General features: G+C 34.0%; 5 protein-coding genes across 5 annotated transcripts; 2 read left to right on the plus strand and 3 right to left on the minus strand.

Moving 5' to 3' along the window:
• The first annotated feature begins 334 nt into the window (after positions 1 to 334).
• LOC100808292 (homeobox-leucine zipper protein GLABRA 2) lies at positions 335 to 6,871 on the plus strand. Its single transcript, XM_003543590.5, has 11 exons — positions 335 to 531; positions 618 to 898; positions 1,752 to 1,869; positions 2,020 to 2,214; positions 2,314 to 2,691; positions 3,014 to 3,115; positions 4,503 to 4,712; positions 5,291 to 5,465; positions 5,565 to 5,836; positions 5,935 to 6,021; positions 6,138 to 6,871. The coding sequence occupies exons 1-11, from the start codon at positions 442 to 444 to the stop codon at positions 6,516 to 6,518; spliced, it is 2,289 nt and encodes a 762-aa protein (XP_003543638.1). The 5' UTR covers positions 335 to 441; the 3' UTR covers positions 6,519 to 6,871.
• Positions 6,872 to 8,372: 1,501 nt separating this feature from the next.
• LOC100789205 (30S ribosomal protein S17, chloroplastic) lies at positions 8,373 to 9,005 on the minus strand. Its single transcript, NM_001378618.1, has one exon. The coding sequence runs from the start codon at positions 8,981 to 8,983 to the stop codon at positions 8,558 to 8,560; it is 426 nt and encodes a 141-aa protein (NP_001365547.1). The 5' UTR covers positions 8,984 to 9,005; the 3' UTR covers positions 8,373 to 8,557.
• A 1,702-nt stretch (positions 9,006 to 10,707) lies between these two features.
• Positions 10,708 to 11,706, plus strand: LOC100500540 (uncharacterized). Its single transcript, NM_001248886.2, is given in 3 exon segments — positions 10,708 to 10,834; positions 10,987 to 11,113; positions 11,382 to 11,706. Coding segments are annotated over 3 exon segments (420 nt in total). The 5' UTR covers positions 10,708 to 10,721; the 3' UTR covers positions 11,562 to 11,706.
• A 122-nt stretch (positions 11,707 to 11,828) lies between these two features.
• Positions 11,829 to 15,062, minus strand: LOC112998793 (rop guanine nucleotide exchange factor 12). Its single transcript, XM_026125216.2, has 7 exons — positions 14,190 to 15,062; positions 13,968 to 14,084; positions 13,695 to 13,849; positions 13,530 to 13,604; positions 13,163 to 13,438; positions 12,727 to 13,047; positions 11,829 to 12,573 (listed from the first exon to the last, which is right to left on the minus strand). Exons 1-7 carry the CDS (start codon positions 14,452 to 14,454, stop codon positions 12,178 to 12,180), a joined length of 1,605 nt encoding a protein of 534 aa, XP_025981001.1. The 5' UTR covers positions 14,455 to 15,062; the 3' UTR covers positions 11,829 to 12,177.
• Positions 15,063 to 19,739: 4,677 nt separating this feature from the next.
• On the minus strand, positions 19,740 to 20,660 carry LOC100808818 (putative dynein light chain type 1). The gene is made up of 2 exons (NM_001253312.2): positions 20,395 to 20,660; positions 19,740 to 20,190 (listed from the first exon to the last, which is right to left on the minus strand). Exons 1-2 carry the CDS (start codon positions 20,530 to 20,532, stop codon positions 20,041 to 20,043), a joined length of 288 nt encoding a protein of 95 aa, NP_001240241.1. The 5' UTR covers positions 20,533 to 20,660; the 3' UTR covers positions 19,740 to 20,040.
• Between the last annotated feature and the right edge of the window lie 2,955 nt (positions 20,661 to 23,615).

Genomic DNA, 23,615 nt, shown 5'->3' on the forward strand with positions numbered 1-23,615 from the left:
TTGCTGAGATTTTATTTTGTCCTCATATATTTAATTTTTTTACAATTACTTTTGAAATCAAACATGAAATAAAAATATATATTCTCAAATTTTTGTGTTGTAATTAACATTTAAAAATCAGCATAAAATGCAGTTGAAAGAGCAAAAGTATAGTAAAAAAGGCTTAGGCAGCTGAGTAAGATAAATGATAAAAATACCGTTGGAGGCATAAATTCAACTGCTGAATTGTTAGTTGGGTCTCTTTGTCTTGTTTATCTAACAGTCAATCCTACCAGCCTCCACATTTAACATAAGGGGGATAAAAATATATTTTAAAAAATCCTTAGCGTTTGTTTTTATAGTCTTAAATCCACCACTTCCTACGTCACTTTCTCTCTTCCCCCTTGCCTCTCTGCCATTTTTGATCCTTCATAAACACACCATTCTTCATTTCCTTCATCAATGGGCGCCGACATGTCCAACAATAATAATCCTCCTCCCACTTCTCACGCCAAAGACTTGTTTGCTTCTCCAGCTCTCTCTCTCAGCCTCGTCAGTTTTCTTTCTTTCCTTTTTTCTTTCTTTGTCTATGTGCTTTTGTCTCTCTCTCACTCTTGTCGTGCTCTGCTGCATTGAAGGCTGGCATTTTTCGCCATGCTGGGGTGGCCGCGGCTGATGAGGCTGCCACTTCTGTGGAGGAGGGCGAAGAAGGGAGTGGAGGAGCTGCTGAGAGGTTAGAGGAGATTAGCAGCGAGAACTCCGGCCCCACGAGATCCAGATCAGAGGATGACTTCGAAGGAGGAGAAGCTGAACCTGAAGATGATGACGATGCCCATGGAGACAACAAGAACAAGAAGACGAAGAAGAAGAGGAAGAAATATCACAGGCACACTGCTGACCAGATCAGAGAAATGGAAGCGTTAGTATATTCATACTTTATCTTACTTTATTCTATGTATTAGCGTCTTTGCTTAGTTAAGACATGTTTAGCAATATTCAAATTTACTATAAGAAATTATATATAAAACTTTGTAAATTTCACGTCTTATTTTATAACCTTCACCGGTAAAGTATAATACAAACTGTCTTGTTGCTAGCACTAGCTAGTTTTGATGGAGAACGGACTATTGACAATTTGACATTGATTAATCATGGTTGAGAAATGTGCATTACTATAATTATCTTACACTTTTTCTTTGAGTTTATGGCATCCCTCCTGCATAGTACTACTATCACTATGTGTGTCGTCTGGGTATGCGGGTAGTATTTGTTAATTGAGAACGTACTGCTAAGAAACAGCTTTATATATATATATAGGCTGAAACTGTTACCTGTAGGATGGTTTTCTTTGCACATGTTATTAGTTGTTAAATAAATAAGTAATTTAGGGGGTCATCAATGAATCAAATTAAATGATTTGCATGCCAGCGTTACCAGTGGAGACTTTAAAGCATCGCTGCGTAGTTTATACCGTACTACTGGCCACGATTATGAGTAAATTTATGGATATCATATGGTTATAAAAGGACGATGATTAAAAGACAAAGCTTAAAATTTTTATTTTTGAACTGCTTTTGCTAGCTTTATTTATTTGTTTGAAATAAACCACTTTTTTTAGCCCTCTTTCTACTTGATTAGTTTGTGTTACTGTTACACATATTTATATCATGTCTGCATTATTTTAACCCCATTTTTTGGACCACTCTGCATATCAGAACTGAAGCTTGTAGTGAAAGGTAAATCAAAAAGCTGACATGAATGTAATGTTGTAGGCTTTTCAAAGAGTCACCACATCCTGATGAAAAGCAGAGGCAACAACTAAGCAAGCAATTAGGCCTTGCCCCAAGGCAAGTCAAGTTTTGGTTCCAAAATCGTCGAACCCAAATCAAGGTAATTTAATTTAAATTTATTAACTTACCCACATATCCAGTTAATCCATCAACTCCATTTCATTTTCTTTAATAATTGTTTTTTCTTTTGAGTTTAATAATAATATATATACATTATTATATACACATATATGTAATTGGCTTTTTGCAGGCAATACAAGAGCGTCATGAAAATTCTTTGTTGAAGTCAGAAATAGAGAAACTAAAGGAGAAAAATAAGAGCTTACGAGAGACCATAAACAAAGCTTGTTGCCCCAACTGTGGCGTGCCCACCACAAGCAGAGATGGTGTCATGCCAACTGAAGAACAACAACTACGTATTGAAAATGCCAAACTCAAAGCTGAGGTTGAATTTAATTTACATTATTAATTACTTTCCTTGATATGCATGTAAAGAAAAAATCAATATTGAAGATTTACACTCTCTAGCAACACGTGTGTGTAGGTAGAGAAACTCCGAGCAGCTTTAGGGAAATACGCACCAGGGTCAACGTCCCCTTCATGTTCTTCTGGCCATGACCAAGAGAATAGAAGCTCTTTGGATTTTTACACTGGAATTTTTGGACTTGATAAGTCAAGGATAATGGACATAGTAAACCAAGCAATGGAGGAGCTCATTAAGATGGCTACCGTGGGGGAACCATTATGGCTTCGTAGCTTCGAGACTGGTCGCGAAATTCTTAACTATGATGAATATGTTAAGGAGTTTGCAGTTGAAAATTCAAGCAGTAGTGGAAAGCCAAAGAGATCCATTGAAGCCTCAAGAGACACTGCAGTTGTTTTTGTGGATCTCCCTAGTCTTGTCCAAAGTTTTCTAGACGTGGTAAGAATAAGATATATACCTTTATGTGCGTGTGGAATGCTTCTTGAATAACCACTGAGCTAGTGGATAAATTACAATATAATTATTCAAACTTAATCAAAGCTTTGCTATCCGAATAGAATTGTCTCACATAAAAGATACAGGTGATTCAAAAAGAAAAAAAGAACCATATGAATATTAATTAGGATTGTCTCAAATAGCTTTTTTAATCTCTTATAACAAAATGTCTCTTATATGAAAATACTTCGCGATTAAGTTGTGGGTTAGAATCAAATATTATTTCCTTTTGACTTGTAAAAGGTCTTTGTTATGCTTCTTGCAGAATCAGTGGAAGGAAATGTTTCCGTGTTTGATATCTAAGGCGGCAACTGTTGATGTTATATGCAATGGAGAGGGTCTTAGCAGGAATGGTGCAGTGCAACTGGTAAGGGGAAAATGTTACCACTCTGCTAGTTTTTGTTTTACATGGTTACCTAATTCTTTCAGTAATTAATAATCCGCATCACACACTAAATTCACCAACCACAAACCGTATACTGAATTTTTGTGGAATAATAATAATAATAATGATAATACTAATAATAATATTGTAAAAAGTGATCACAGCGTAAGTGATAACTAATCTCTTATTTAAATGATTAAAAATTTAAATTCTAATTAATTATTAAATATGTAATAAATCATGTTGGAAGTAGAATATTTATTATGATTACACTCACAATTATTAACAAAGATTAGTCTCTCTTTGGAAAAATTATTTCATACCAATACCATCTTTAAAAAAATTATGTAAAAAGTGATGAACAACGTACCTGCTCAAACTGCTTCCGTTCCACGTGCCTGCAACTATTTTCTCTTTTATTATTATTATTATTATTATTATTATTATTATTATTATTATTATTATTATTATTATTATTATTATTATTATTATACAGCTATGTTCTCCTACATTGAATTCGTCGGGGCCTACTTAATGAAAGGTTTGATAAAACTTAAAAGTTTAGGCAGATACACTAAATTGAAATGCCAAAAGAAAAATTAGTTTGTGTCATATATATAACCTCAATCACTTTCATTCAACCAAGTGTTTCAAATAAAATTTATTTCCCGTTGTAAAACAAAAAGGACATGGATTTATTGATATGGAATTTCTTTTCAGTGGTCCAACCATGACAAACAAGAGAAAGGGTGGTTTCAAGCTGTTTTCGTACATATGAATTTTTTTCATCCTAAAGTTATAAATGTTTAGGTAAACAATTTGAGTTGCATGTGTAAACTTACGCTTCCGCTTATAGAAATTACGGTTCTTAACCCATGCATTTGTTTTCTGTTCCAAAATGGAAGTGCTTATGACTTTTTCGTGTCTTTAAAACACGACCTTTATTTATATCACACAAAGTATAGACAAAGTCACACAAAAGTTTAAAAAGATACTAATATACAAAAGCTCGAATACCATTTATAACTGTTGGCATTTTCCTCTCACTTCCCCACATCTTATCCAATGTATGTGTCCAGCTGGAATCTGTCTCTCTCTTTGTCTCTACGTGTTCTTTTATGAAAAAAAGATTTTCCTCTCAAGGACTAAAATCCAACTAAAAAGCACATAAACCAGTGTTTTATTACTTCTAGTATTCCATAATATAAACTAAAATTCTTGAACATAGAAAGACTAGCATGGCCTCGTTGGAAGTTCTAAGATGTGGACACTGGAGAGTGAAACTTTTGCCTTGGAAGTACTAAAGGCACAAAGTTTAATTTGACAAGAAAACTATAAAGTCTAAACCTTAATTTTGTATTGGGTGCAGATGTTTGCTGAGCTTCAAATGCTGACTCCTATGGTTCCCACAAGAGAAGTCTATTTTGTTCGTTTCTGCAAGCAGTTGAGTGCTGAACAGTGGGCAATCGTTGATGTATCCATAGACAAAGTAGAAGACAACATTGACGCGTCCCTCGTGAAATGCAGAAAACGCCCTTCTGGTTGCATTATTGAGGACAAGTCCAATGGCCATTGCAAAGTATGTACAAAATCAAGTCCTAAATATAATTGCTTTACACCTATGTTACATAAAGGACCCATAAAATTTTCAACCTCAATATTTTGTTTTTTGGGGAAAGCCCTTGGTCATTATATATAGTAAGTATAAAACCAAAGGGCTCTAGCTCATGTTGATTGAGCAAGAAGCGTGAGTGTTGTAAATCTCTTTTGATTCGTACAGATAAAAAATTACAGTCAGTGCAATCTAATTTACGATCAAAATAAAATAAAATAGAGGATGGGTACAGCAACTGGGTGTTACTAGTATGCTAGTTAGTGTGAGTGTGACCATTGTAGCTAATTTTGTCGGTGGACATTGTGCAAGTTAAGGATGCACTTTCATAGGCACCATTAGTAATCAATAATCATCACTTGAAAGATGCAAAACAATAAAATTATTGTGTTAATAAAATGATCGAAGATAGTTAATATCTTGTGAACATAAAAACATTTTTTTAGTTTAGTAATTAAAAGAATTGGTGAAGGGGATTTAGAACTATTGAAGTAAAAAATGCAGCATAGACTAGACTACATTTTGATCTTTGTTTTTACCTATAGGTAATATGGGTGGAGCACTCGGAATGCCAGAAGAGTGCAGTCCATTCAATGTATCGCACCATTGTGAACAGTGGCCTAGCTTTTGGGGCCAGGCATTGGATTGCGACTCTTCAACTTCAATGTGAACGTCTAGTTTTCTTCATGGCAACAAATGTTCCCATGAAGGATTCAACCGGTGAGTAATACTAAATTCTAATAAGTTACTACTTTGTTATTAAATACTTAACTTAGGAGCAGCTATAAAATAAAAGAGTTTTGCATGACAAAATGTTAGGTGTTGCCACCTTGGCCGGGAGAAAAAGCATTCTGAAGTTGGCACAAAGAATGACATGGAGTTTCTGCCATGCAATTGGCGCGTCAAGCATCCACGCATGGACTAAGGTTACAAGTAAAACTGGAGAAGACATAAGGATAAGTTCTAGAAAGAACTTGAACGATCCTGGTGAACCTCTTGGGTTGATATTGTGCGCTGTTTGTTCTGTATGGTTGCCTGTCTCACCTAATGTTCTGTTTGATTTCTTGAGGGATGAAAATCGCCGAACTGAAGTACCACTCTCTTGTCTCCTTTCCTTCTTAACCCTTTTGTCAATTTTGGTTAATAATTTGAATGGTTAAATGTCCTGATATGTATCACATTATCTCAGTGGGACATCATGTCAAGTGGTGGGACAGTGCAGTCTATTGCAAATTTAGCCAAAGGACAAGACCGAGGCAATGCCGTAGCCATTCAAGTAAGTTGCTTTGGTTCGATTCAAATTTCAATACCTTACGAAATGAAAATGCAAAGTGTATTCAGGTAAAAAAAACATGGTTCTAAGTGAAATATGGTACTCGTCTCATTTGGCAGACAATTAAATTGAAAGAAAACAGTGTGTGGATACTGCAAGATAGCTGCACAAACCTTTATGAGTCAATGGTGGCATATGCTTGTGTGGACATTACTGGCATTCAGTCTGTGATGACAGGATGTGATTCTAGCAATCTTGCCATACTGCCCTCAGGATTCTCCATTATTCCTGATGGTCTTGAGTCAAGGCCATTGGTGATTAGTTCAAGGCAGGAAGAAAAAAATACTGAGGGAGGATCTTTGTTTACAATGGCATTCCAGATTCTTACCAATGCTTCTCCCACAGCCAAGTTAACATTGGAATCTGTGGACTCGGTCAACACTCTTGTATCTTGTACATTGAGAAATATCAGAACAAGTTTACAATGTGAAGATGGTTAGTTAAAATCAGATAATCACTTGATAGAGAGCCATAGACTTTAATTAGCTGTGATAATCTTGGGCTCTGTATTCCCTTTTTGGATGGTATTCGGTTTGGCAAAAATAGCTTGCGTTTGTCCCCTTATTCTGTTCTGGGTTAGTTTTAATCATTATTCCATTACCAAGGAGGGTTGGTTGAGTTTGTATATCTGTATCTGCAGTTCTGTAGGTGGAAAGATAGACAAGAAGCTTTTAGAACCTAGATATTAAGTATGGCGAGTATAGAAATTATCATTTGTTAATTCCTCATGCAGTTGGTATTTTTTGTAGTAATTTTGATTATTCCTGCCTTACATGGTTGGTTTGATGGCTCAGATTGGAATTATTGACTAAAAAGGATAGTGAACTACTTCACACCCAAGTTCTGCTCTAACAATGTAATCATCTTTTACACAATCTTCACGAAGCTGTACAGTTCACGTTTATGTCGGAAACAAACGTTACAGTATTGTTGTAACCCAAATTATAAGCATCCAAAACTGTGCATATCAGGTTGATAAAACCAATCAAATTTCCAAAAAAATGGACTTACCAGAACAACAAAACAAGAAAGGAAGAAGAAAATTCCAACTAAAGAAAAATATTCATTTGTCAAAACGAGGCTTCACCAGGTAGAAATTCTTGCCTCGAAAGTAGAAATATCTTTGAGCTTTTCAAACTGAAATCTAAACATGCACAAAATTGGTCAGTAGTCAGTAGTCTTAATTATTGTTATAGAAAAAAAAAAACTGACTTTGCTTGTTACTCTCTGGGAAATATATTTAGTGTCGGGTTTGGCACCTTGGCAGTGTTATTTGTTATTAGGCTTTAATTTAGGTGTGGTGTGGGAAATTCTTCCACAAAAAATTGTTACAAAATACAAACTTACAATCCCGGACAATTATGCAGGCAATACAAGGGTAACCAGGTCCTTGTTTCTTGGTCAGTATTCATCTCATTTTGTCCCATGCATGTGCCATGCTATTTTATCCAATACATTTTGCATAATTTGGTTGCCATTACCATCAAGTCACTCTTTATGTGAATTTTTTCCCCTTTCAAGCTCCTGTTAGAAAGCTTACAACCAAGTGCCTCGTTGCAGACGGAGCAAAACAAAGAAACCATGGACTATACATGTAATTGTAGGAATGACCTTATACGAAAGTAAAGTAGAACCAACTTGGAGGCCTCTTGTACCATTTGATCAACCAAGGCAAGGCCGCAGGAGTCCTATATTTCAATCGAGGATTGTATCAAGATCACTGCATTTGATCCACGGATTCACATTATTACTACAATTTAACTGGAATTTTCATTTTATTGACCACAGTACTATTGTTCAGTATGTTGTAAAAGTAATCAATAGAAAAACGAGTTGGATAATTTACAAGGAGAGGGGAAATTAAGAGCTCAACAGGGAAAGAAAAGTCAAGATATTTTTATCATAGAAACTAGGCCATCAGAAACCTAAACAAATATTTCATCAAAAACTTGTCGGTTACAATAAGTTTTCAAAGATAACACAGCCATAACCATAACTTGACATTTGAATTGAAGGTTGATCAAAAGCCATATCAGACATTTCATCAAACATATTTAAAGGGTGCAATAAGCAATAATAAAAGCTCTCACGATAACAGAGTTAAACAAGATTCATTTCTCAATTTCACTCATTCATTTGGTTTGCACCAAATTGTCCACTCTCAGCAAGTCGCACTCGTACTTCATTTCTGTATGGAATTAAACAAGAAAATTTCCTCAATTCAGCGAATCCAGGAAATTAACACCGAGCAACTTAGATCAGAAAACCCTCAGAAACACTAAAACAATGATGAATGAAAGAAAAACACGATGATATATGATAGCAGTCAGCTAGAATGATAAGAATTGCACATACAGTGAAGGTAAAAAATAGAGCAGTAACAAAATACTAGCAGCATCCAAATTACAACACATAAGCACGAAAGAGAATGCAAAAGTAGGCGTGAGAGAGTGAAATTGAGGGGTGACTCTGGAGTCTTCTAGGGCTGGGACTCGAAGGGAATGGAAAGTTCCTCGGGCTGGGCCTCGGGCCTGCTGGAGGGCCTTTTGGGAACGGGGAGTGCGAGAAAGGCCTTGGTCTTGCTGATGGGCCTGGTCTTCTGGAGCTGGACGATGTCGCCGACTTTGAATTGGTTATCGGGGTCGTGGGCCTGGTACTTCTTCTTCTTCCTCACGCGCCTCTTGTACTTTGGGTGAGGGGCCAGCCGCACCACCTCCACTGCCACCGTCTTGTCGCTGGTGGAGCACACCACTCTCCCCTGCATTGTCTTCATCGCATTGATTTGAGGCAGGAAACTCGGTGGGGCCCAGTGGGTCTGAGTCACCGCCGAACTGTGCTTGGAGAGAAGGGTGGTGGAATGACCATGTCCGTTCAGAAATGGGGTTGAGAGCTGCACAAGCCACATTTTCTTATCTCTATCACTGCACTCACACTCTCTCTTCTCTACCATATATTTATCTCTATCTCTATCTCTTTTCATTCTGTGCCACTGCGGTGCACGCTGCACCATCTTCTCTATATTAATTTATTTAATTATCTAATTTTATTTTTTAAAGAAGGTCATTCCTAAAAATTACCTAACCAAAAATACTAAGACTGTTCTGTTCATCATCTATGTTGTATCATTAACACATCTGAAATTAATTTAGATGAATTTAAATTTTAGATTGGTGTCCTATATTATTTTTAAAAATAATTATGTATATTAATAAGAAAGTATCGCTAACAATTCTCTCTCCAGATTACTGGTTGAGTTAGAATTTTCCTGTATGACCATATTCTAGGAGGTCAATATTTACATGTAAACATATGAATGACATTTGCTTATATATTTTTAAAAAATATATTATATGTTAAAAAAAGTTTTTTTTTTATGTATCAACTACCTTTGATTTTTTTAATATTTTAATAGTTAATTCTATCGTACAACAAAAAAAGCATAAAACAATGGCGATTCACATAAATATAATTGCATTAAAAAAAACAACATATGAAAAATGTTTTTACAATACACCTCCTATGAAATAGGATACTCATTATACATTTTGATTGAGCACAAAAAAGTCAAAGTATTTAAAGGTTTTTAGGGGAAGACTCCATTTCTTGAATCACTTTTTTAGGTTTTATGATAATGTTTCATATGTAAGAATTTTTGTCATTTGTTGTTTTAGTAATAGAACTCAATTTGAGTTCTTGAATATTATTTGAAAAAAAAAATTTCTTTTTTTTTCAAATAATATTAAAAAATAATATATAAATTTTAAAAAAAAGTGTAATTCTTCAAAGTTTTTTTTTTCTAAAATCCAATCTTCAACATAAAAAACTCCTAAGAAAAAATATAAGGATTTTTTAGTTTAAAAATCTCATTAAAGGTAATCTTATAAAAAAAAGAAAGTGTGTAATAGAAGAAGAAAAAGTCTACCAAGTCTTAATAACAATATTTATATATCTTACTAAAAGTCACATAAATCACTCAAAATTTATCACACAAAATAATCATTAAAATTTGTATTTATTTTTTAATACTAAAAAACTTTTTATTGGTCATACAAAGTTTCAATTAAATACCACAGATTTCAACATCCTCTTAAAAAAATACTGACAATTTTGATTAAATACTATACAAAAAATTTTTTATTACAAAAATATAATACATTGTCTTAGTTTATATGTATAAGCAAGATAAATTACTTTATAGTGCATATATAAATGTTTATTTGTTTTATAAATCGTATTGGTGTCTTACTATTTGATTAAATAAATAAATTTAATTGAACTACATTTATAAATTATTATATTATTAAAAATATTTTTTTATAATAATAACTCTAAAATTTAAAATTAGTTAATTCATGGTATAAAAATCTGTAACCGGCCGGTTATCAAATTAATTTGCTAAAGCTGCATAAATAAACTAATCCCATGTATATAAAAAATAAAAAAAAATTACATCTATGGTATCTTTACAAAGATTTAACCAAGTGGATAGGCTTATCCATGTTGGAACCATGTGGCATGTCATGAATGAATTACAAAATCTGCACAAAATAAATGAAGTTGGCCACGTGGCAATGAAGATGAGATTGAAGAAACATATCAAAACCAAAGCATTTCTGCATGTGATCACACAGAAAGAGAAAGCAATGGCTTCTCTGGCAAGCTTAGCTGTTGTTCAACCATCTACTGTCAAGGGCCTTGCTGGAACTAAGCTCTCTTTCAAGCCCTCTCGCCAGAGCTTCAGACCCAAGAATTTCAGGTGAACAAATTGCACTATGATTACTCTACAGGAGATTTAATTAAATCAATATGCATGCATAGTCCTCTTCTTTTTGTTCTATATACATGTTTTCCGAAAACCAAAAAAAGTCTCTATAGGTTCTAATTGTACGTGAAAGTTTAATATTACAGGAGTGGTGCCGTTGTAGCAAAGTACGGTGACAAGAGTGTGTACTTTGATTTGGAGGATCTAGGCAACACTACTGGTCAGTGGGACTTGTACGGCTCCGATGCACCTTCACCCTACAACCCTCTTCAGGTTTGTTTTTCCTCTGTGCGCCTCTATATTATTTATTCGTTTTAACTAAGAAATAGTTTCAGGTGTGGTATTTAAAGCTTGTATTGTGCATTCACATGGTAGTGAACGTAAAGTGATATTTAAAGTCCAATTCATGGATTATCCTATGACTCTCACTAATGAATAGCCCAAAAGATTATGTTTTTTTTCTTTCCCTCGAACAACTTATTAGTCCTTGATTGAAAATGCAAACTTATATAATATCAGTCTCATTGATATGGATTTGCAGAGCAAGTTCTTCGAGACATTCGCCGCTCCATTCACAAAGAGGGGATTGTTACTAAAGTTTTTGATCCTGGGAGGTGGTTCCACCCTGGCATACTTGAGTGCCACAGCGTCAGGTGACATTCTACCAATCAAGAAGGGCCCACAACTTCCACCAAAGCCAGGTCCCCGTGGCAAGATCTAATTTTGTTTCCCAATTCCATCTGTTTAGCTCCTTCCCCTCCCCCTTCTTCTTCTTCTCTTGAATTGAACATGTATATCTCTATTTGCATACAATGTGTAAGTACGCCTAAAGCCTACTTCTATTAAATTATGTTCATTTCTGGTCCAATAGAGTCATGATTATTTACTTTTATCAACTTTAAGAGAGTTTTTTAGTTAAAAATTAACCTAATAGTAAGTGATCACCACTAATAATGAAACTCAAGATCTTCTAATTAATGCAGTTGACTTGATTTCCTCGCATGATCCTAATTTATGGAAAGCAAAACTAGTACAAGTTGTATGTTACACAAATTGGCCTGTGAATCAATACAGCATGATCTCTACATCAACACTGTCACCGAAAGGAAAGGTGAGTTAAAAGGTCACGGGAAAGGACAGACATGACTACTTGTGGTAGGTATTGTCAAAAAATCACATCTCGGTGGCTACGGGACTACTACAAATCCTTCTTATAAGGATAATACATTATACATCTCTGACAATGCTTCAAAGCCGATGATTTTGTATGTTCATTCTTATGTACAAAAGGAAAGAATTGATCAAGAATCCAACAAACACCTGAGTCTAATGTGCTTTTAATGACGCGATGTTGGGCTTCTCATGACTCCCAAGGTCTCCAGGTATGACACCTTCTTGTTGGTCACTATGGTTGGAAGTTTTTGTTGCTTTGGATCATCATCGTCTTTGCATAAGTCATCCGAAATTGCATAGGGGTCCTTCTTCATGTCTGCTTCACCTTGATCAGAGCCCCAACCCATAAAATCTGATAATGTCATTGAACCAGCTTCTGCACTAGCCTTGTCTATCTCTTCTCTAAAAGGCCTTGAAACTGAGCTTCTCCTTCTCCCTGATAGATTTTGAGATTGAATTTGATAATCAGCTTGGAGTACATCATCTATTCTTGAAAGTACTGTAAAAGCCAAACTTTCCAATACTCTTGAATAGCTTTCTAGAACAGCTTGCCCCACATCCTGCCAACCCAACAAATCCTTTATCATGTTAATTCATGCAACACAAATGAAAAGAAATCCATTAATGATGTTATGTCTAGATATTAAGACCGGAACTAGAGTATGCAAATAGTGAACAACAAAACTCAAGCTTCACACAGGACAGACTCTTACCCTGTTGTATTGGATTTTGCTTATATCCAATGCAGATTGAGGAAGGCCAGGGAAACGATGCTTTAAGAGAAGTAATATGGTTTCTGCTCTCTCTTCAAAGAGCTCTCTTTTTTCCAAACTCACTGCAGAACCCCAAGCAGATTTGGAATCTTTTTGGTGCATCTTTCGCTTCCAAATCACTATTGATGCTTCAATTCTATTCTTGAGATCTAGGATTTTATGTTCTGATGATAAGTCCATGGTTGATAGGAACTGGTCAGGATCAAAAAATTCAACTGTTATACTCCTGTAGTTCGAGTCCCCTAGACTTGCTCTTCCATTCTGTAAATGAAGAAAAGGAAAAAAAAAAAAAAAAAAACCCATTTTATGTAAAAAGATGTCACAATGTTGATTCAGGTGCTAACTTTTAAGCATTCATCTGTTCTTTTTGTCTCACCTTGGGCAGAGAGTCAATATAGCTTTCGGGGATCTCCATTTCTGTTAGAATTTGGGCATTTATTGCCATGGCTGCTTTAAGTACTTGATTAACACAATCTTTCTGATACTGCAGAAATTTTCTAGCCATATCAGATAGACCTTCTGCAGGAACCTTAGGGGTGGGTAACCACCACTTATCATCATTTTTTGTCTTGGCACTGCCTTGATCTGAATCATCTGAATTTTTTGACACATAATAGAACTCATTTTGATCTTTGAAATTATCTAGACATTCCTGTTCATCATCATCAATTCTTAAAGATAATAACAATCAATTCAAACAACATTTAGCTCAAAGGGTAATTAAGGTTAATGATTTTTCTTACAAGAAGCATTGCATCAAGCTTGCGCAAGGCAGGGACATTCATGTGGAGGTCCGTTCGTTGTCGTGTCGTCATAATCTATTCAATATAAAAATCAGGTTCAATCATATAGCAATTATTATGATAATAGGAAGAAAAACGTAGATATTTAAATAGAAAGAGGGTTACCTCCATATTTGAACCATCCTTAGACTTTTGTTGTGAAGGAACCATTTCAACAACGTAATCCGTGACTGATAGAAGCCAATCAATTTCTTTTCTCCATTTTGCTTTCCTTTCTGCCGGCATCGGTTCTAGGCGCTTTTGTTCACCAAAAATAGAAGCTGCGGTTTCATTGAGATATGAATTATGAGAATATATTAGGATATGTTGCAAATATTTATTTGTTCATTACAAATCAATAACTATGGAAAGAATTCCAAAAGAAAAAAGTCAACGTACCAGCAAGGTTTGTGAAAGCATTTGACAGTGCCAAAGCAGACGAAACACCCTTTCCTCCACCGGACATGTCCTCACCCAACAACAGTTTGGAAAATCTCTCCTTCATCTGTTCCATATCTGAATTAAAGCCAGCCATGAATGTCACCAACATTATAGATGTTTTCGAATCTCTCTTTTTCATGGAAAAGTTTTTAGTTTTTACACAAGATCAAATAGCAATACCTTGCAATAGCTTCTCTTTGGCTTCCTTCACTGAAATTTCCTCCTTGCTTATTACCCTTGCTTTGGGAATCATCTTATCTAAATCATTAAGAGGCTTTGATCCTTGACTTCTTGATGACGCTGCTCCATCTTCTGTAGGTTCCAATACGGTAGCAGTGTCAACGCTAAGGCTCTTAGTAAGCCTACCAGTGCCCTCAAATATCCCTCTGAAATTAAACAGTTTGGCCTTGTAACCTTCCTGCTCTTGTTCCCCAGCTCGAACCATGTTTTTGTCGTCTTCTTTTTTTTCTTTTTCTTTTTTATTCCTAGGAAAGTTTAACTTTTGAGGTGTAACCTAGCAAGAACGAAACATGGGTGTCTTAAGACCCCTGCAGGGAGAGATAGTGGGAGAGAAGGAAAGTAGCACAGAGGAAGCCAAAGTAACGAATGAAATGGGAGTTGTATTTTTTTTTTCCTTTTTTTCTTTTTGGAGTTGGTGAGTATGAGAAAAGGGTGGAGGTGGTTTGTTTGATGGTGTTTTTTTTTTTTTTTTTTTTATGTTAGCCTCTCTTTTTTGAGCTGGGTTCTTTGAACGTGGGGTGCATGTTGTAATGGGTTTAAGAGTGAGAGAAACAAAATTTGCATTATTTTTTATGTTAGGAGAATTTTGCTTTGGCAAAGAGGGGGGGAAATTGGATGGTTGTTGGTTAAGGTTCTAATTTAAAGGTCAAAGATAGCTAAAGATCAGGGAAGACAGACATGCACGCTTAACCAATTACAAATTTATAATAACCGACCTTCCTTTTCTTCCTTCAGTGGACCGTGACGATGCCTTTGTCTTGTTTAAGAATTTACTGCTTGTGAACTCCAAAATCTTGCTAGTGTTTTGTTGTTTTGTCACCTACACATATCTCGAGTCTTTTATTGGATTTCATTATCATAATATATTAATATACTGCTATTTCCTATCCTGTCATTACACAAATTCTTTAGTATAGCATTATGAAACTTCTTTCTTTGTTAATTTTTAAATTTAGGTTGTCATGATATAACTTGGGCTAAAATTACGTAAGTAACGTATCTGTCACGTCTCAAATAAAAAAGAAAACACTCTCAATTCAGTAAAATTTGATTTCTTATATCATCTTCGAACATTTATATTTTCTTAGATTTTATTGTAATATTTAACCAAAAATGGTAGTTAAATTAAGATCCCTCACGCTGTTCTTTCTTAGAGTATCTCGAATGGAGATATTTATATAAGTTGTTTAATTTTAAATAATATTACTTAATTTTTGTTCGACTGAAACAGATGACATAAATTAAATTAAATTAAATACTCATTTTAACAATTTCAGTATTATAATGAATTTACGCATAGAGGACTTAAAATTATGTGAAATTGAAAAACTCATAAAATTAAGATAAATCTAATCAATTATACATTAGATGTTTTTAGTTGAACTTTCGGACCAATTTTGCGTTAAAACAAAATATTTGCAAGATTCTTTTTTTTTTTTTTAAGGATTTTTCTTTTTGGTGTCATCGAACTTCCTTACGGACATGTTCCATTACAGCTGCGGAAATTTGGGGCATTATTAGTGGCCTTCGATTAGCTTAGGACAAGGGATTGCGGAAGTTTAGCTAACTCTGTAGCAGATAGTTTAGCTTAATTACCTCTTGGTTATCATTGTTTCGGCGATCCTCCTTCTATATGTAAATCCCATCTGTGGAGTGTGGAGACTAGACTAGACTACTAGCAATTGCCTTGTATAGGATATGGATCGTTGCATGTATTAATTGCCTTGCATCAGTTGTATCTACTTGACCAAATTTGAAGAATAAAACTACTTGTTTAACCTTTTACACATATTATGACTTTTTTTCAAATGAAATTACTATTTATATTTTTACCCTTTGCAATTCGATGGTACGTCAATGAAGGTTTTTTTTTTCCTTTTTAAAACTGTATTGTATCCCTCAATAGACCAAATTTGTATTGATTATTTTTCCCCTCATTTGTTTTTTTTTTTTCCACTTCTTGCCATGATTCATGAGTTACATAAGACCTGCAATTGTATTGTGATTACACTCGCTTTCATAATTCTACGACCTAACCCACTTTTCATTATCCAATTCAATATCGTAGAATCATTTTACCAAAACAACATAATATCTTTATTTTAAACATTTTTTGAGGAAAAATATACTTATGTCATTTCATTAATAATAAGAGAAGAAATACAATGTATAATACGATGAAAAACAGAGCATACATAAAATCTTGATGTCCTTACAAGAGAGTGAGCGGCATGATTTACCTGCCTCTTAACAAAACTCACCATGGAATTTGTAAGAAAAGAAGGAAATAGTTATTTACAAATATTGAATGATATAGTACAGCTCTGAATTTCCTTTGGAGGAATTATTGCAAACATCTTCGACGTTCTTGCAATCCGACTCAAATATTACATTGGAAATATTGAACTCCTTTGTCCACTTTAATGCTTGGTAAAGAGTCCATCATGCCTCGGCCTCAGCTGTTTCAGGAAGAACCGGGTGCCAAGATGTTTTAGCCCGGATGATCCTACCAGTTTCATCTCGCAAGCACAAGCCAACACCAAATCTGGTATCATGTGAAAAAATTGTTGCGTCCATATTGCATTTGATCTGTCCGGTTGGAGGTTTATGCCACTGCACACTGTTTTGATTGGTTGTTGATGAAGGTGTTGTGTTACTTTTTGCTCGAGCATGTTGCCAATCTGCCAGAAATTGCATTGCAAGAGATATTGAAATATGGGGAGAGACCTCAAGATCATTCCAAATGCTCCAAATGATAATGCAAAATTTGCTGCTACTGTGAGAAGACAAGGAAGATAGTAAATAAAAAACAAGTTCTTTTGTTCCTTCTACTTGGAGCTCCTTGTCTTCGATATGGGTTCAGATTTCAGCTTCTTTCCACAAACGAATTGCATGTTGACAATCAAAGAATATGTGGAAGTCATTCTCAAGACAGTTATCACAAAAAGCGCATGTACATGGGCATTGAACATTTTTTCTGACGCAGATTGAACATTTTTCTGAAGCAGCCTTTAGAGTTCAGCGGATCTCTTGTTTGTGAATGGAATCAATCGGGGTGCTAATGACTTGCCCAATGCACACTAACATCCAAGAAGAGCTCTTCAAACTCTGCCACTATCCCTCTTTCTCCGCCTTCGCCCACAAATGCAGACGACGTCACCCTCCTCTGCATAATTTTATTTTCATATTCTCACTTGCCTAAGTTATATATAATTTAATGTAATTTGCATATTTTTATATTTAGCTCAGTGGTAAAGCGGTTGGATTGGTTTAGCTATTGCCAAGAGCCCAAGAGAGCTGAGGCTTTTGGGTGTCGAGTTAGTTACCAGTACAGATCTGAAAAAACAGAGACGGTGTATAAGTATTACTCTAACATTCTTGATTTGGCGGCTAACTCTCAAGTGCTCTTTGTGGCGCGTCACATTGTGAACCTGGGCTTATTGATGTGTTTGAGGTGCGTGGAGAGTTGCTGGGGCTTGAGAATGTTGTGCTGACACCTCATGGGAGACCTTGTAATTGCTAACTTTGAGGTACACTTCCTTGCCAACCCACTCTTCACACCAGTCACTTGATGTTGGTTTCCTTTAGATCGGTGCCTACAACCTCCGCAGAAGCTGTCTGAATTACATGGATTTTGTTCAAATCCAACTTGTTACTTCTTGTGTCTTTTGGCTCGAATCTATCACAATTGAAGAAAAGTCTAGGCATTTAGCCGCTACTTCTGAATAATATCCCGTGCTACACTACACTCCGGACATTTCAATTTCAATTTGTTGCAATCAAACAATCTAGTTTTTTTTATACTAACTATAGATGAATTACGTAGTTCAATGGGTTGTGGATAACAAAAAAAATCCATTCATTCGACCTTCTGTTCACAAATCGCACATCAAATATTCATTCTAGATAACACATCACAAGTTATTTTATTTGTGCACTTGAACGGTTGAACAGAGGATAATGCCTGATCATACAATATTTTTTTTATAATTTTATATTATTTTTATTTAAAGTTATCAAACTCGAAAATTTATGCAACTGGTGAGAGTTTCATAGATTTAACTCATGAACTCAACTCGTAAATTCGTAAGAGTCTACTTCATATAATAATAATAATAATAAAATATTTATAAATAACATATTAATTAAACATTTCAACAATATAATATAAAGCAAAACAATAAATCATAAAAGTTTAAATATTTAAATAATCAAGTCTAGTAATAATGCATCACTACTAGATAATAACTTACAAACGTTATAATAGTGATAGATCATTTTTATCGAGAGTTTGATGTTATTAAAAGTGTTTGATATTATTAAAGATGATAATTTTGTATTTGAGAATAACATGAAAATATGTTAAATGCTAAACAGACAAAAAACAATCAAAAATAACTTATATTTTCATCTAATTTTTTTTAACTTGCTAACTAATTGACTTGATGATAAATTCGAAAGTCTATCGAGTTTACTTAGAATTTGTTCAGCCTCTACTAAAAAAAAGTTTATTCCAAAGTTAATTCACAAGTGGGCTCGCAAATTCCAAAGTTTGATAACTAGGTTCTTATTAGTTTTTTTCTACAAAACTCTTATTACTTTAATCAACTCAATCAATGCGCTGATTGGCTTGCGAAGCATGGATCTTCCAACTCAGATCCGTTTTCAACTTGGAATGGCTGCCCTCCAAATCTGCAATCCTCTGTTTTTGCAGATGCAGTGGGTGTAGTTTATGTTCGTTCTTAGTTTGCTTCCTTTCCGCTTGTTCGTGTTATTTTCTCATTGATAAAAAAATCTCAATTTTTTTTTCTTCCAACTCAACAATTCTACAAAGTTGTTTAAATGATTAGCCCCACAGTTTAATTGTGAAAGATATTTCATACACAAGTGACACTCAAAAATTAAAAAGCACCAATTGCTTAGTAGAGCAACTTATTATTTTTTTAGTTTCTCTCCAACCATCTGACTTGTTACACGAGTTATTAATTTGAATTGAAGAGAGTATCTTGCATTGAAATTGTCCTTATTACATCACTTATCACAATTATTTATTTGTTTTTATTTTTTCTCTACATCATTCTATCCCTTTAACCCATCCACACCAACCATTTTCCATATTTCTTATCCAAAGTTCTCTAAATATCACTGCAAATAATATCCTTCCAAATCATCTAAAAAGGAAAAGTAAAACTACTGACTGACCCCACAGGCCAGGCCACAGACATGAAAAGAAAAGGATAATTGTCCCCACTCATCATACAAAATATCATGACCCGATTCCAGGAGTTTCTCTTCTAATCTGATTTCAGTTTGATTAATACTTCGAGCTGCTGTGGTTATCTCTTCATCTTTGGACCAATATCTTGTTGGATCAGCTTGATTTTCCCAATATGTGCATTTCTTTCTTTTCGGTATAAAAATATGAAATGATTTATTTCTCCTGACTATGGGTAAAGACTAGAGAGGTTGGAGGAAAAACAGACAATATAATCCAGAATATTCAGATAATTTTAAGGGAGTCTTATCCGAAACAGAATAAGAACTGAAGAGGAACTTTATCATAGACATTGTAAGCAAAAAATATTTATCATATATACAAAATCAAAATGAGCACCGATCACATAACAAAGGACCCTTCAAAACTTTAAAAGGGTCCAATTCATAAAGACTCAGGAATCACTGCTCATATTTTGTTCCCACGAATACCAGCATTCATCAACTGTTTTTCATCCATTGCCCCTAGTGGAACTTTATTTACAGCCAGACATAACCCGGGGATACTCGATAACGATTAGATAAGATAAGAAGCCCCTTTGAAGATGAGGAAATTGAGAGTCTCCAGAGTAAAGTAGACGAATGTTCCCTTGGAATGGGTGAAAAAACACCCAAAACTTGATCCCACCACACACTGCCATCCAGAACCATACTTTGTATCAAACTCCTGCCAGTCAAACAAACCACAATAAACTCAATCAACGACCAACCACAAACTTCTTTATCTTGTGTTACAGAAAAATGATACTAAAATTAGTCTTCTAGATACACACACGACTTGAATGAGCGATTATTATCCATTAAAATGTCCACTAGATTTGAAAGAACAACCTAGTGTTGTGCATCATTGAAGGAGGGACGAAAATGTTACCTTTTTTATGTGGGCAGCAATGGATGTGCAATCAAAAACATCATAGAGATCCAGAGCTTCATAAGCGGATGCCATGGCTTGGATCTGCATCTTATCTGGCATGTCAGTATCCTCTATCACAGCTTTACCTTCCAACATGTTTTATCACTCCTAAAGAGCCTCTATCTCTATATTACTAAATATGATGTCTCAATTTTCTTTCTTTCCAAGCATAAAAAGAGAAGAAGGAATGATGGCTTTAAACTAAACAAACCCATTCCAAGTGTGAGGGAATCACTCAAATGACCATAAAGCTGGCACTGTGGCACATAGTCCAATTTTTTGTCCTTACTTCTGCTTGCTTGCAGACATTTTTGGCCTCATTCTATAAATGGACATCAATAAATAACTCCATCTCATTACCTCTCTCATGCTTTTTCGTCATGGTCGTGCTCACGGAGTCATAGTGTCATACGAGGAAATTGATGCCAAAGATAAAGCTGGCGAGGCCATAAATAAAAGGAATTTTGTCACTTTGGTAATTTTGGTTTTGACTAGCTGCATTGCTTCTTGGAAGTTGGACATTAGATTGGATTGAACTAACCCATCCTGTTAGTTTTGTATTTTTCTTCTTCTTTTTTTACTATTGGACAAATTTAAAAATTATTTATAAAAGAATATAAAAATAGTTATTCATTACACTTCATTTTGTAGAGAATATAAAAGAAGACAAGGGAATACACATTTATTAAAAACGTTCCATCATTCAGTATACTAAAGAAAAATAAGTGAGGAAAGAAAAAAAAATCGCGTCCTACAAAAAAATTGTTTCCTTTTTAATTTGGGCAGAATGCTGCAATATAGAGACCAAAAGGGTTTCAGGAAAAATAAAGAGCAAAAGATTAAAAATATTATTATGTGTTTTATAATTATAACATATGCAGATAAATTTATTATAATTGCATCACAACCCAATATAAATACTATAGTAATGGCCTTTTGGGTGGTAATTTATTAAAATGACATTGACTCGTCTTTTATCGTGACAATTGACAATATGGTAAAAGCATATAAAATTTAAACTTTACCATAAATTATACTTGTTAAATTATTAATATTGAAAATTATAGACGAAGTTGATTTTCTTAACTTTATTTAACGACATTATAAACATTTCGCGTGATGATAAAGGGACACGCACGATGGTGATGAAAACTTTGATGTACATATACTTTTTAAGGCAATGAAGAAAAAGATGAAAATCAAAGTACCGTTGTTAAACACTTTACCTTTTTGCTAGAGTAGTCTTGCAATTTTAGAGTCTCTTTATAAAATATCAATAATCACCCAAAATACATTACGTTAGATTATCAAGAAGAATTATAGAAATATTTGAATCCATAATTGCAATTTTAGAATCTCCTTATAAAATATCAATAATCACCCGAAACACATTACGTTAAATTATCAAGAAGAATTATATAAATATTTGAATCCATAATAATTTATCAAACAAACGCAGCGAAATTTGAATTATTTATTTAACAACCATATATTTTATATCAACAAATTTTTATTTAATTGTATCCTTAATAAGACCGCTAAGATATTGTCCTGGATAAACATCCACTGACTTCTTAATGTTGGTGATAACAGGCAAGTCAATTATAATAATTTAGCAATCATAAATTCTAGTATGATGTCTCATAGCAAAATATTAACTTCACCAACATGATTAAATGTTGATCCTTATGTGAAGTGATTGCTATTAAGACATTTCGAAAAAATTGAAGTCGTAATATCCAATGATCTCTAAACTTATAGACTTTTTATATGAAAATATGTAATTTCTTGTTATCTTTAATTAACGCATAATGCACTTTACTACTTTCTAGTGTTGCATACCAAGATTACTTATATATCACCTTAGGAATCCCACAAAAAATTATTTTATGACAATAAAAAATAAACTTAAGAATACATGATAAATTACAACATAACTGTTTTACAACAATAAACCATATGATGATAATAGAATGTCATCAACATATAATACAAAAATAATAAATTTATTCCCACTGAACTTTTAGCACACACAATCATCAACCAAATTTACCTCAATACCATAAAAGATAATCTTTGATGAATTTTGTATTACCATAGTCGAGAGACTTGTTTAAAAGCATTAATGGATTTCTTTAGTTTGCATACCATAGACTTTATATCATTTTAAACAAGGTTTTCTGGTTGCACTATATAAAGTATTTCATCAATTTTTCTATTTAGAAATGTAATATTTACATTCATCAATGCAAAACAATTATCAAAATTATATATAGTGTCATTATAGTCATAAGAAAGTCTTTCTAAGAAATAAGAGAGAAAGTCTCTTTGTGATCAATGTCTTCCTTCTTGTTAAACTTTTGGCGACAAGACAAACTTTATATATCTTAATATTATCCATTAAATCTTTTTCGACTATATATATTTATCTACAACTTATGAGTTTCACACTTTCAAGCAATTTGATGATATCCCAAATGTTATGTTCAACCATCGATTTTATTACATCATTTATGTCATCAACCCACTTGAGAGTTAAAGCACAAATTGTTCATGTTCTTCAAGAAATATGACATAATCATATCAAATTACATTTTCCCTTTCTCTAGTGAATTTTTTTAATGAAACTTCTTAAGGCTATTGAATTTGAACTTTAGATGGTGTTTGAGAGAGAATCTCAATGTTGTATTGTCTTTTAATAATGTTAGGAGTAACATCATTATTTAATTATCATATCATTTTCTTGAACAATGATGAATACAAAGACTTATCTATTGTTAATAACAAGTTATTCTTTAAAGACAAACACTCTTTATGTTTTCTTCTCATCCAAACTCAATTTCCTCAAGGAGTCTTGCACGTCTCAAACATGACCTTATGAAATTTTAAAAAACTTATACATGCGGGAGCTTTAAATGTAACAAAAAAATTGAAACTAATTATCTTTAAGTCTAACTTATCTTCATGCAGCCTATAAGGTATTGTTTCGGTTAGATATCCCCAAATGTGCATATGCCTAATGTTGGGATTTCATTGGCTCACACCTATAGGGGTTCTTAGTGACTACTTTAATTAGTATCCTAAAATATTGTGCTTTGTTATCAACTCCTTCGTAACTAGTTCTTTGATTCTATTTTGAATTGGACATGTAAATCATAAGCGTAGGTACATGTATAAAT

Source organism: Glycine max, chromosome 13 (genome assembly GCF_000004515.6).
Source record: "Glycine max cultivar Williams 82 chromosome 13, Glycine_max_v4.0, whole genome shotgun sequence".
Classification (NCBI taxonomy): Eukaryota; Viridiplantae; Streptophyta; class Magnoliopsida; order Fabales; family Fabaceae; genus Glycine; species Glycine max.

Bases quoted from the DNA above. Each gene is read 5' to 3' on its own strand.
- LOC100808292 (XM_003543590.5), top strand. From the start codon at position 442: ATGGGCGCCGACATGTCCAACAATAATAATCCTCCTCCCACTTCTCAC. The intron at 2,215-2,313 runs GTTGAATTTAAT...ACGTGTGTGTAG, and splicing joins ATGCCAAACTCAAAGCTGAG to GTAGAGAAACTCCGAGCAGC. The intron at 6,022-6,137 runs GTAAGTTGCTTT...CTCATTTGGCAG, and splicing joins GCAATGCCGTAGCCATTCAA to ACAATTAAATTGAAAGAAAA.
- LOC100789205 (NM_001378618.1), bottom strand. From the start codon at position 8,983: ATGTGGCTTGTGCAGCTCTCAACCCCATTTCTGAACGGACATGGTCAT.
- LOC112998793 (XM_026125216.2), bottom strand. From the start codon at position 14,454: ATGGTTCGAGCTGGGGAACAAGAGCAGGAAGGTTACAAGGCCAAACTG. The intron at 14,085-14,189 runs GTATTGCTATTT...GCTTTAATTCAG, and splicing joins CAAAGAGAAGCTATTGCAAG to ATATGGAACAGATGAAGGAG. The intron at 13,605-13,694 runs GTAACCCTCTTT...TATATTGAATAG, and splicing joins AGGATGGTTCAAATATGGAG to ATTATGACGACACGACAACG.
- LOC100808818 (NM_001253312.2), bottom strand. From the start codon at position 20,532: ATGTTGGAAGGTAAAGCTGTGATAGAGGATACTGACATGCCAGATAAG. The intron at 20,191-20,394 runs GTAACATTTTCG...TTTGACTGGCAG, and splicing joins TTGCTGCCCACATAAAAAAG to GAGTTTGATACAAAGTATGG.